Below are 13,788 nucleotides of genomic sequence, written 5' to 3'. Positions count from 1 at the left end.
GGAAAGCTCTGCTCTAGGCCTGTCTGCAGAGAAATAAATCCCACTGAGCTCACTGGGAGTACGCCCCCCCCCCCCAAGTCAGTGTCCACAGATTCACACCCTTGGCATGCTGGTCTACTCTCCCCTACATCTGAAGGAGACTCTCAACATTTATATATATTCTATTTTTATCTATAGGGCTAATGCTGTGCGTTTAAACAAAGGCAGAACTTTCCCCATCAGAACTGGGAATGGGGGGGGGGGAGGATGTCGTAGATGAGAGCCTGCTATCCTAGCTCATTCAGGATGAACAACATCCCCAAAGCCCCTCTTCTGTGTCTTCTCCTCGCTTTAAAAGAGCTTGCATTGTCTCGCGACAGGTCGGAAACTGCGTTTTATTCTCCCCCACTCTCTTCCCTCGTCGTCCCCCCCTCCGCGTCTTTTCCCTGCTGGAGACTGGCTGGGTAGAACGCACGAGGCAGCGTGTCGATTGTGACGCCACTGGATGGAACGCTGTGAAGGGCGGATGGAATCACCCGGGAGGGTGGGGCGGCTTCCCTCCGCGGAGGCTTCGGCTTGGGAGAGCAGCGGGAGGGAGAAGAGCGGCCCCAAGAGTCTCTCCTCCGAAGGCGGGCTCGGCTCAAGGCCGGAGTTTCAAAAGGCATTAGAAATACATTTCACCAAAACCCTGCGATTAAGGACGGAACGGAGTATTTCGTTTAGGCGAGTGCGAGCACACGGAGCCGCAACGTCCTTTCCTTTGCATCCGCCGAGGGGGGAAACAAAACAAAACAAAACAAGCAACCCTCACCCATTCAGACGACCCTCTCGGGAGCATTCGTGTGCTCACACGCCCTAGAGACAAAAGAGCCGGGGTGGAAGCGGGATTATCGCTTCGAGCAGGGACCTTTCCGGTCCCCTCCCGCGGGTGTGTAGAAGCCGCGGAGGCTTAGACGAAGGAAGGGCGGCACAGCGAGCAGGAGCGGGAGAGGTCAGGCGAGTCTCGCCGTGCCCAGCCGGGCGAATGGGCCTGCCTAGCCGTCGCTAGAGGGAGGTGTGGCACAGCGCAGAGCGGCGAGCGGGGGGAGCCGCCGGGGCGACGGCTGCCGGAGGAAGAGAAGGGAGGAGAAAGAGGAGGAGGAGAAGCGCCCGAGCCACCGCTTCCTCGCAACTCCCCGCCTGCTGCGCTCCTTTGCCCGGAGCGCAACCCTTCCTCGCCCACGGAGAAGGGCTGGTCTGCGCGAGGCGCAGAGGCGCCGCCCGGGCGAGAGAGAGGCGTCCGAGTCGCCCTCGCCTCCCGTTTTCCTGTTTCCCTCTCCAACAGCCTCGCCTTCCGATCCCTAGTAGCTGCTGCTTAATAAGCCCGTCGAGGCTCCTCGTGCAACTCTCCGCGCCTCTGTCGTCGCCTTTGCGTCCTCTCCGTCGGATGGCACCTTTCCCCTAGACAGCTCGCCCGAGCATTTGCCAAGGAGGAAGGTCGCGGGGACTGAGGGGGGAGCAGCGCGCCTCCCTCCCTCTCCTTCCCCTCCTGCTCTATAACCCTCGCAAACAAACAAGTCAGCCGGAAAGTGGAAAGGAGCTGCCAAGAGGGAGTGTGGCCGAGAGGAAGAGGAGGAGGAGGAGGAGAAGCGCTTCTGCCCTCCCCCGCCGCGTCCTGCCCGCGCCCCCTGCCGAGCCTACCTTTCCTCCTCGCCTTCCTCGGTGGCGCCAGCAGGAGCGAGCCCTCCGGCGGACGATGGCTTCGACCACCACCTGCACCAGGTTCACCGACGAGTATCAGCTCTTCGAGGAGCTCGGCAAGTAAGTCGGGGGGCGAGCAGAGGGACAGGCTGGCTGCGGGAGGGCTTGGGGGAGGCGAGAGGAGCAGGGCAGCGAAGGGGGGGCACGCTGTTGACAGCTGAGAAGAGAACCACACTGGCGGCGGCGGCTTGGCACGGGGAGGGGAAAGGTGCGTTGATCCCTGCCTTAGGTCAGCCCTTGGCAAAAGGGTCAGCGCGTTGCTAAAAAGCTTGCCCCTGAATTTTACGCACACAAACACACACATCGGGTGCTGCTTGAACCGCAGCAGAGTTCAACTCCATGGCCGGATCTAGTGGAAGGGGAGGGAGAAGCAGAGATGCATATTGGAAGGCGACGCAGCTGTCTTCCTTTCTCTCGCCCTCCTTTTGCATGCAAGGTCCGTGTTGTGCCTCGGACGATTTGGTGCCACGTTTATTGATGCAGAAAGTTCAGCCCTGTCAGTAGAGTGGAATATGTGGAATATAATACACAAACACAAATATACACAGTATACACATACACAATGCATTTAGACATGAAGGAAGGGCAACCCTGTCAAAGCAGACTGGGCTTCCCTGCGTGGGTCTCCTCCCCCCCGCCCGCCGCTTTGTTAATTAGGGATTTGTGTTCTTACATCCATCAGTCTGGTTGGGGGAAAAAATAATGCACAAACCCCCCCCCCCTCTCTCCCGCGTTCCTTGCGGAGGGGCACAGGGGGTGCGAGAGAGGCACAGATGACTCAGTTTGCCCCTGGGCAGCGTGGGTGGCTCAAATTTCAACGTCCAGGAAAACAACAACATCACAATCTGAAAGGGGGTGGCACACACACACACACACACACACACACACACACACAGCCTGCACCCAAGTGTTAGGAAACGTAAAGAAGCATGCTTGTTAGTCTCCTTATAACCACTGAGTGCTTAGAATTCAATCCAGTAGGTCTGTGTTTTCCCTTCTGATTTGCATTTCTCTCCTTTTCTTCCATTTTTTTAAAAATGTGCGAATTCAATACTGTGTGATTTTGTTATATAAATTGACTTGAAAATGTTTGACCGGACGGCAGGAGTGGTATTAACATGGTGAACATGTCATGAAGAGCAGTCTAATTCCAGTGCTCTTCCTCTTCAAGGGAATTGCAAATGAATGCTCTTGCTCAGGACTGCATCTATTAAGATTTATTGCATCCTAGCCACTCCAGTGTGACATGAGTGTTTATGCTTAAATAAACACAAAGTGCCATGTTTACAGGATCACAGGAGGGACTGCTTAAACAAAATCAGTACCTAAAATAAAATTCTACCACAGGAATATATTCAGGCTACACCTTTCGGTCAAAACTCTGTGAAAAATACACAATTCCTATGTGTCAATACTGCCACTTATAATGAGATGTACATTTATTCAGTCTGTTAATGATACGGCTTATGCTCACATCTTAAATACAATTTACTGTTACAGTCCATCAAATTAGGGCTGATTGCCATGTTGTGCTCATTCTCATGCCTTCATATATTGACACTGTTCAAATTGGTTAATGCTCTCTAAATTACTAGACCATTTATGAAGTAGCACAGCTCCCCCCCCCCCCCCCCGTTTTGAAACTGATGTTTCTCTGATTTATTGGCTTACAGGGGAGCTTTTTCAGTGGTGAGAAGATGTATGAAAATCACTACTGGACAAGAATATGCTGCCAAGATTATCAACACTAAAAAGCTATCAGCAAGGGGTGGGTATTCCCAATCTAATGTGAATTATTTTGTATGTATGCAGATCTAAGCGAATTGTGATATAAAACAATGTTGATTGCATGGAGTGAAAATGAGGACCCCTCTTTTCCCACTGTGTGTGTTTCTGTGTTTGGGAAGCCCATATTTAACTTAGCGTATTCCTATGATACTGCTTAGAGATTGCCTGTAGTGCTAATTAGACGAACAACTTGGAGTTGTAATTTCCAAATGAGCTCTGTTATTGCATTTTGAGGAAATAAGTTCTCCTTACTATAGCTTTTACTGGAGAAAAGGAGGTCAGATTGTAATTGAATTGCACACTCCTGTTTTATTTACACATGAACTTAATTCACTCTGGCATATTTAACATGAAAAAAACCCTTGAGAGGAAAATTCCCTGCTTCTTCTACACTCATGTTTTTGGTTGAAAATAGATCTAATTTTATCAGATGATCTGCGAGCCAAGTGGCCATGTTTAAATGAATTATCTTCACCTCCGTTGTGCATTGTTTCTCCACTTCACGACTTCCAGATTTGGCTGTTTATTTCGTAGTGGTTTTATATGAGCTCCATTGTTTTGGGTCCAGAGCTTTCTCCAAAATGCATCATTCATGTCTCCGATGGAAATTGGACATGGGGCAGCTTCCCATTCATTTCAGTGGTGCTGGTCTAGGAGAAGTCGGAACTATATGTGTGTGCTTGGCTCTTTCAACTAATGAAAGTAGGCCTTATGGTGGTGTATTCTTGGTAAATCCACACTGAAGTGCTTGTATGAGGATTTTGAGAATTATGGATTATTCCCTGTTAACATCTGTACTTTCCATGTTAATTTCTGGCCGCTTTATGAGCGTAGAAATGAACTGAAGTGTTTGTTCAGTGTGCAAACCTTCCATTTATGTCCTGATTTTTTAAAAAATAAAATATTAAGGGGAACTATGGGGCAAGAACTTGCTTGCCTGGGTTGTTTTTTGTTTGTTTGTTTTTAGCTAATTTTATGTGTGTGTCATTAAATGTACCTTGAATTCCTAAGGCAGCTCAAACAGTTCAAGAGAGTAGTGTTCATAGAGTGCCATCTGCAACCTGCCTGGCAGTCTAAGCCAAGGCATGTTTACTCAGGGGTAGGTCCTATGAATTAAATGGGATCCTTTTGTATGTTTACCAGGAAGTAAGTTCTACTCTCTTGAATGGGATGCATCTCCAAGCAAGTATGTTTAGGATCGTAGTCTTATTCTTATTTATACTAGAGACGAGTTTGGGGGATGCAGTATTACATTATTAGAGTTTCCTTTGTCATTTTTAGTTCACATATTTTGCAGTGGCATTTATGTGCTGTATAAAATTGAATAGAATTAGTGCAACTTTACTTCAGCAGCTCACACATGTTTGCGTTAAAAATATGTTATTTATCCTCTGCGTGTGTAAACATTAATGCAAACATTTAAAAAATTGCAGTAGGTTTTGCAGGCTCAAACTGTGTAGCACTGATGTGTATGGAATTTTGTTTGTCATATTTTTAGCAACCATTGTGTTGAAGGAACAATAAGGAATTTCCAGTAGATTTTGGAGAATGCTTAAACACCTAGCATAGACAACTGTTGTTGGGCTAGATGCAGGGAATAAAAAATTACAATAGTTAAATACCTGAGCTATAATGAATAGCCTGATAAAGAGCTATTTGTAACATGAAAGCACAATTACACTCAAAGTTGGTTGAATGAAAGATGCGACCACCCTTCTTCATTCTGTAATTCACGTTTTAAAATTGTAAGTCAGAATTGTTTGTTGATTACTGCATTTCGTGTAACACTTGAACTATTCCTCACCACCACCCTTAGTGGTGTTAAACTAGGAGTGTTACGTTCTTAGGAATTCCATTTTGTGGCTATAGTGTGCAAATCCATAGCCTTTGTTTTTTGGATTTAAACCCAAGTGGTGTAATTGCAGGCAGAAAGTTTGCCTTCTGCTTATGTAAATCTCTCTCTCTCTCTCTCTCTCTCTCTCTCTCTCTCTCTCTCTCTGTGTGTGTGTGTGTCTGTGTGTGTGTGTGTGTGTGTGCACACGTATGAAAGAGAGACAAAAGTCTTTGTGTGGTACAAATCTTGATACATTACCCAAATGTGTCAAAAGGCACAGAATATTTCGCCCTTAATGGGTGGCATCCAGTTAAGTCACACTCTTAGTTGCATTGAAATGAATGTATTTAAGTTAGTCGTGACTAACCAAATTCCATTCCAGTGGGTCTACTCAGTGTAAGATTAAGTAGCATACTACCCAGGGTTTCTGAAAAACAGTTTATTGGCTTGAAAAATAAAATAAGGCGGTCATGTGACAGAAAAGAAGCATATTTTGATTGGGAAAGGGCTGTAACTTAACAGCATGTGCCGTGCAAGCAGATAGTACTTTATTCAACCCCTAGTGTCTCCAAGTAGGAGTGAGAAGGTCTCCTGTATGAAACCCTACAGAAGCTGCTGCCAGGCAGTGTAGATAATGTTGAAGTAAATGGAGCAGTGGTCTGACTTTGTCTAAAACAGCATCCTTTGTTCTTTATGATGATGATGATAATATTTTCCACATGGAATTCTATTTAAAGATGGGAAGCTATCAAAGGCATGGAGATGGGTAGAGGAAAGGAAGAAAAAGGAATGGAGAAGCAGCTAGAATCATGATGAGAGGATGATAAATTCCTGGTTTTAGGTAATTGAGAGTATGATACATATATACAGGGCTTTTTTCAGCCGGAACTTGACGGAGCTCAGTTCCAGCACCTCTCACGTGGGTGACATTGCCATTATAAGAGAACAATAAGAGGTGCCCATTGCTTCTGTCGACAGGTGTTCTTTTGTACAGGTACTGTAACGAGTTGGGATTACAGGTAAGACCTCCCCCTTACAGCAGGTGCATCTAATCTCAGCTTGTTACATACATTGAAGATACCAGGTAGCCTGACATCTGGCTGGTTGATAGGGGATCAAATACTTATTTCACTCATCATAATGCACATCAATCTCCGACTTTTGTCTTCTGGGTTTCTGGGGGGGGGGGGGGGTTCCTGTTGTTATTCTGTCTCTCACAGCTGCAGTAAACCTACCATTAAAATTATGGACTGGTCATTTCTTCGTCAGAGGTAAACAGGCAAATTTAGCAAGGGATCAAATACTCTCCCCCCTCTCTTTAAGTTATAGCTTTCTTGAGGTGCTACATAATACCATATTGAAGAACTATTTAGTTATCTTAATCCTTAGCATGGCCCTTCAAAGAAGGATGTGGTACAAAATAATAATAATAATAATAATAATAATAATAATAATAATAATAATAAATAAATAAATAAATAAATAAATAAATAGATAGATAGATAGATAGATAGATAGATAGATAGATAGATAGATAGATAGATAGATAGATAGATAGATAGATAAATAAATAAATAAATAAATAAAATAATAATAATAATTTATTTGTACCCCGCCCACTCTGGGCGGCTTCCAACAAAGATTAAAAATGCATTAAAATGTCACACATTAAAAACTTCCCTGAACAGGGAATGATGATGTGTATGAAGGATTTATAATGTTTTGTGACATAGAGCATCGTCTGTGAGTGCCTGCTATGTAGACCCATCTCAGAATAGAAGCCAGCTTGGGTCCAGCCAGTATGGGGATGAAGGTTCTGTACCTACCACTCTGAAGCCCTTGTAAAGGGGGCAGGAGCATAAATAAATAAGGAATCTAAATACAGTGGTACCTCGGGTTAAGAACTTTGCTTTAGGATGAGAACAGAAATCGTTCTCCAGTGGTGCAGCAGCAGCAGGAGGAGGCCCCATTAGCTAAAGTGGTGCTTCAGGTTACGAACAGTTTCAGGTTAAGAACGGACCTCCGGAACGAATTAAGTACTTAACCCGAGGTACCACTGTAAAAAAGAACCCACAGCAAATTATGACTCTATTACCCAATTGTATCCATTGTGTGTATAGTGATCTTGAGTCTCAGCCAGTTCTATAAAACACATTAACATCACAGCATTATTAGGGATGTGATTTGCCAAAAGAAATGTGGGGATGGACTCTTATTTAAAAGCCTTTTATTTGAAAGTGTAGGGAAGCTCTCGCTGTAGTACTTGATTATCAAGTGATGAACATACATTGCAGTCATCAAGTGGTGTACGTCAGGTGGTAAACATTGTGCATTTTAGCAGTAGGCAGCAGCTGTACATGCAGGCTTGTGCTCTCAGGAATCTTTCATCCTTAAAGACTGGCATTGCTTCTGTTACATCTCTCTCTTGCATATTTAAGTGTATCTCTCTTGACAACATTTCAAGATTGCCTATTTACCGTAATTTTCGCTCCAAAACACGCACTTTTTTGCTCCTAGAAAGTAAGGGAAAATGCCTGTGCGTGTTAAGGAGCGAATGCACTCGACTGGATCCATGGCTGCCGTCAGTCAAGCAAAGCAAGCTTTGCTTGCTTTACAGCCAGGAGGAGGGGGAGGAGCCGAGGAGGGAGGGAGGGAAGGAGAGCCATGGCAGCAAAGCGGGCAGCAGCCGCTTACACGCGAGGAGGAACAGACGGGAGCCATAGGGAGCCGGAAAAGCGCCGCGTAGCCAGCAACAGCTGCTGCAGCCTCAGCTAGCAACGCTCTCTAAACGGAGCAATGAGGCTGCAGAGGGACGGCAGGGCACAGGAGGGCTCTGAGCCACGAGCGCAGTGAAAACCAGTAAAAAAGTTTTTAAAAAGGCTGCTGGGGACAGGAGGGCACGGGATGAGGGAGAGAGGGAAATTACGATTCTCCCAGCGTCTCAGCTGATCCGCTGAGCAGGACTTGGGTTGCAGGGGATTCGCCATTAGCTGCGTAAAGCAGCAAAGAGGGAGAGAAGGAGCAAAGTGGGAGAGGAAAGGAGCTGCTTACACTGCTGTAAGTGGCTGCTGTCTGGTTGGCTCCTTTAAAGCAACAGTGCTCTTTCCCTCCCCCCTCCCCTCTCAGCTCGCCGAAAAGCTCCTTTTCCACACACCCCACTCGAGCTCCTTCTCCCCTTAAATCCCTCTCCTGCATCATTAGCCACATCCTTTTCCACACACCCCAAGCGTGTTCCTTCTCCCCTTAAATCCCTCTCCTGCATCATTAGCCACATCCTTCTCCACCCACCCCACGCGTGTTCCTTCTCCCCTTTAACCGCTCGCCTGCATCATTAGCCACATCCTTCTCTACACACCCCACGCGTGTTCCTTCTCCCCTTAAATCCCTCTCCTGCATCATTAGCCACATCCTTCTCTACACACCCCACGCGTGTTCCTTCTCCCCTTAAATCCCTCTCCTGCATCATTAGCCACATCCTTCTCTACACACCCCATGCGTGTTCCTTCTCCCCTTAAATCCCTCTCCTGCATCATTAGCCACATCCTTCTCCACCCACCCCACGCGTGTTCCTTCTCCCCTTTAACCGCTCGCCTGCATCATTAGCCACATCCTTCTCTACACACCCCACGCGTGTTCCTTCTCCCCTTAAATCCCTCTCCTGCATCATTAGCCACATCCTTCTCCACCCACCCCACGCGTGTTCCTTCTTCCCTTTAACCGCTCGCCTGCATCATTAGCCACATCCTTCTCTACACACCCCATGCGTGTTCCTTCTCCCCTTAAATCCCTCTCCTGCATCATTAGCCACATCCTTCTCTACACACCCCACGCGTGTTCCTTCTCCCCTTTAACCGCTTGCCTGCATCATTAGCCACATCCTTCTCTACACACCCCACGCATGCTCCTTGTCCCTTGAATGCTTTTCCTTCCCTCCCTACTTAAAACGTGGTTACAAAGCACGGATCCACATGGATCCTCAGGATTTTTGCACTGGGTCACCCCAGGTTCACCATCAGATCACATAAAATGTCCATGGCTACAGCCTGCACCAAAAAAATCACGCACCCACTGTTTCATGGGGCTGCAATGGCGCAAAAACGTGGTTACAAAGCATGGATCCACATGGATCCACAGGATTTTTGCATTGGGCTACCCCAAACTCACCGTCAGATCACGTTTGTGGCCACAGCATGAACCACAAAAATCATACATCCACTGTTTTGTTTAGAATATTTTTTTCTTGCTTTCCTCCTCTAAAAACTACGTGCGTGTTATGGTCAGGTGCGTGTTATAGAGCGAAAAATACGGTAATTCACACATTGTGGGCTTTCTCGCTGAGCACAGTGGAAGTCAAACAGTAGCTTGTTTGTCATGCCATGAATGTTTTCTGTGATTCTAAAAATGCCTTCTCTTTCATATGCAAGACAGTTTGGGGAGGAAAAGGGAATAGAACCTGTAATTTATTTTTTGGCATCCTGAGGGCATACTTTCTGTGACTCTGTATGGCTGGAGGCAACTTTGGAAATCAGATGGGTAAATCAGCATTCTGGATCTGTTTCTACATTGGCATTCTTGGCTTGTGAATTTCAGGTTGGTGAGTGATCTCAGCAACACCTGAACATGTACAGTTTTGTAATACGTTTTCTCTCAAGCACTTGGGTTCCTACGGTAATCACCTCAATGTGAATTGCTGCTCACGTCTGTCTGTTGATCTATAGTTCTTTCAGTGCTTCATTTTTGAAGAATAATAAAATACTTTGATATTCCAAGAATAGTAGTTTACAACTGTTAAATTCACAATTTAGTAGCAATATGTAGAAGAGGTGCTCTTATAAAATAAGCAAATATTTTGAATCAAATGAAAAGGTGTGTGGGTGAGGTAAGAGAATATTTCTATGGGACATAATGATTAAACATGTAAGGGAAGCCGAAGCAAAAAAATAATAATAAATGGATGAGAGGAGAGAGAAAATGGAAGTTGCTTTACCTTTCCACTTGTCCTGCTCAGCCATGCTCAGTGCTGTTCCACCCCACCCCAGGCTTCACTTTCTTTATTACCATACTTCAGTGGCTCCCAATTAGCTAATACTGCAGACCCTGTGCTTTTTCAGAAGCGAAGCGATGGACCCCCTACTTTAGAATTTTTTTGATATCTCTATTGTGGTTTTGGTTTTGTGAATGGTGCCACGGACCGCCTGGGTGGCTCACATGGACCGCCTGGGATCTGCGGACCACCAGTTAGGAACCAATGCTCTACTTCTGTCCTTCTGCTTGGGAAACGAAGCACATCCACTTTGTAATAACCCTCATTGGAGATGCCTTCTCCCACTCCACTGGAATGGATAAGGAAAGGGACTCAGAAGGAAGAGAGTTTCTCTCTCCCTCCCCTACTTGTTTCTGTGATGGTGGGGCTCTGAGCAGGATCATCAACTTCCTGCTCTTTCCTTTTTCCTTTCTCCTTCTGTGATGGAACTCCTATTTGGGGACTTCCCTGGCTTTTTTCTGGCCCACGTAGGACCAGTCTGGATAGTTGGCCTTGGTGAAGATTTGACGTTTTCATCCCCCAAAAGTTTTATTTGAGTTTCTACTGAAATGAGGCTAGGTCTTAATGTTGTATTTTAATCTTGTTTTTAAGTTGTATTTTAATCAATTGTTTTTATATCTGGTGTTAGCCACCCTGAGCCTGGTTGGGGAGGGCAGGGTATAAATAATTTTATATCATCATCATCATCATCATCATCATCATCCAGCTTGTGGTCCAAAATTGATTGTGGCAGCTTGATCTGGGCATCAGTTTTCTCTAAAGCCCAATAAGGTCTTGCTTGCACAGTTGTTTGCAGAGCAAGAGGTAGCTAAGCCTGCTCAGATCCTGCCTGTCCCTGAAAGGATCAGCGCGGAACGTATTGAGCTCAGAGGAAGTTCACCACAGGATGTGCTTCTTTGGAGACTGCTGCCTGCACACCTGGTTTCTCCTTCAGGAGCCAGACTGAGCTTGCTTAGCCGGCTTCGGTCTGCAAAGCATGGTCATGAGAAGAGAAAAAGAGCCTTGTTGGCTCAAAACAAAGGTCCAGCTAATTTAGTTTCCTGCATCCCACATGCTTTCGGGAACAAGAGAACGAAGGGAACAGCACTTGCCTGCTGTTGCTCCCAAGCATCTGTATTCAGTGGCATATTGCTTCTCGTCATGAAAGTTCCAGATGGCTATCGTAGTTTGGATAACGTTTATTAGCTCTTATCCATTGAATTTATTTAATACCATCTTGTTCCTGCATGAGGGAAAAACAAGACACGTTCCTTCAGCCCCAAGAACTTCCTGGTTGGCCAGAGCTAAGTCAGCACCAATGGCGATATGCATCTGAATCCCAGCTGCTGAGGAACTTAAGTGAAAGGAGGCTTTTACACTGTGAGAACAAGATGCTGGAGAGGATGGCCCATTTGGTTTCATCTAGTAGGGCTCTTGTGTTCTTATAGTTAATACCTGCATGTTGCCATTTTTATGGGGATATTTCATAATGAATATGTGTCTCCACCTCCATCATTCAGCCCGGACCACTGAGGTCCACCTCTGAGGATCTTCTGGCAGTTCCCTTACTGCAAGAAGTGAAGTTACAGGGAACCAGGAAGAGGGCTTTCTCAGCAGTGGCTCCTTCCCTGTGGAACATCCTTCCATCAGATGTCAAGGAAATAAAGAACTACACATCTTTCAGAAGACATCTGAAGGCAGCTTTCTATCTGGAAGTTTTATATTTGACATTTTATTATGTTTTATATGTGCTAGAAGCCACCTAGATTGGCTGGGGGGGACCCAGCCAGATGGGCGGGATATATTATTATTATTATTATTATTATTATTATTATTATTATTATTAAGGTGGCTTGCAAATTCAAGGGGTTGTGTCCTGCCACAGCTTCTCTTTTCATTCTTTATTATTAATATTCAATTTCTATACAAGTGTTCATCAAAAGTGTGGGATTTAATCCATTGGCACAGTCAAATGCAACATTCCTTATTTCCCTAGAGTGGGCAGAGGCAGGGAGACATCAAGTCAGTGTAACTTCCCCACAAAAATATATCCGGGTGGTTTCACAAGATACTTCCTGGCAGACCTGTTCTTCCTTGGCTGAAAACCAGGACCACAGCTTGCAATAGTTCAAGAGGCCAAGGGTTGTTTTACTCCACGTAGACCCATTGGAATGAATATCCATTCATTTCAATGGGTCTCCTCTGAGTGTGGCTAATATTGGGTTGGACCCCAAGCTTCTTGCCACAGTTGCCAACTCGGTCTCCCATGTGGTATTTAGACCAACCTCTCCTTCTTCCCTTGCGTCCCTATGTGGGCTGCAAAGAAGAGACAGAGCTAGTCTTTCATCTGGAATTGTCTGGGAGCCACACCAAAGTATGTTGGATGCCTTGTGTAGTCACAGTTTGGCCAGTTTGGTATAGAATAGTTCCAGTGCTGGGGTGTTCTACCTCCCAACCGTTCTCGCGGAAGGAAAACAAGCTTCTCTTCCATCTGTGTAAACAGACGGCTCTGAGCTGGGCAGCTTTCTGTTCCAAAGATCCTACAGTTTAACTGTCAACAAGGAGGGAAGACGAGGGACAACAAATGCTGTTGTACACATACACTTAGCTTAATGATGGAGCATAACTCTTTCTCCAGGCCAGCAGCCAGAGGAAATGCAGTTCGCTCCTACCAGGATACACTTGCAATGGATAACGTGATGTGGAAAAGGATACTCTGGGACTACCGACTGGTATCTTTCCAAGCAAATGGGGTGTGAGGGAGCAGTCACAAAGTTGTTAGGATTTGGAATTACTGGGTTCGGACTATGAACTGTATGTAAGTGAGGCAAGCGCCTTGGTCGTTGGAATGGACATCCAATGGGTCATAGTATTAAACTGAGAATATTACGAAGATATGCACCAATTGTGTGCCTGTGGGGCCTGCGTTCCTCAGGCTGAGGGGAGGACTCAGCAGGGCAGCTGCTGTGTTGGCAAGTGTTCATTGATTGTTGAAACCGGCTTCAGCTTTTTAGAATGGGTATGTAATTTACAGAAGAAGACCCTGACTCATACAGAGAGCATGGTTGGATCAGACCAAAGGCCTATCTAGTCCAGCATCTGTCATCCCACAGGGGCTAACCAGATACCTATGCGATGGCTATAAGCAAGCCATGATGAGGGCAGTAACCCTCTTCGTCTGTGGTTCCCCAGCAATCAGTATTATCTTCAGGTAGTGTATAGCCATCTTGACCTCTGGCCATCCTTGTGTCTGATTTGAAGAATCCATTTAGCAGGGGATTTCCAAGACAGAAAAAAACCCTTGTGTGCCCCAAGGACAGGGCGCATGCAATTTAAATATGACATTTAAGAAGACGTACCGCAAGTCTGGCAGCTGGGGGAGAAGGATACTGATAATTTGTGGGGGGCGGGAAGGGAACCAGAC

The 13,788-nt window shown here is 45.9% G+C and overlaps 1 protein-coding gene across 12 annotated transcripts in view; it reads left to right on the top strand.

Moving 5' to 3' along the window:
• The first annotated feature begins 487 nt into the window (after positions 1-487).
• CAMK2D (calcium/calmodulin dependent protein kinase II delta) overlaps positions 488-13,788 on the top strand; it is a 144,564-nt gene continuing 131,263 nt past the window's right edge. For 2 of the 12 annotated variants that reach the window (XM_028745269.2, XM_028745273.2), the window contains exons 1-2: positions 490-1,779; positions 3,393-3,487. In XM_028745269.2, the coding sequence (XP_028601102.1) occupies positions 1,715-1,779; positions 3,393-3,487 (160 nt within the window). In that variant the 5' untranslated portion in view covers positions 490-1,714. Of the gene's footprint in view, positions 1,780-2,678; positions 2,701-3,392; positions 3,488-13,788 lie in introns of those variants that run through there. The other 10 variants (XM_028745275.2, XM_028745267.2, XM_028745266.2 and 7 more) reach the window with 9 other exon arrangements.

The sequence above is a fragment of the Podarcis muralis genome, chromosome 9 (assembly GCF_964188315.1).
Source record: "Podarcis muralis chromosome 9, rPodMur119.hap1.1, whole genome shotgun sequence".
Lineage (NCBI taxonomy): Eukaryota > Metazoa > Chordata > Lepidosauria > Squamata > Lacertidae > Podarcis > Podarcis muralis.
This window is presented reverse-complemented; position numbering and strand designations above follow the sequence as displayed.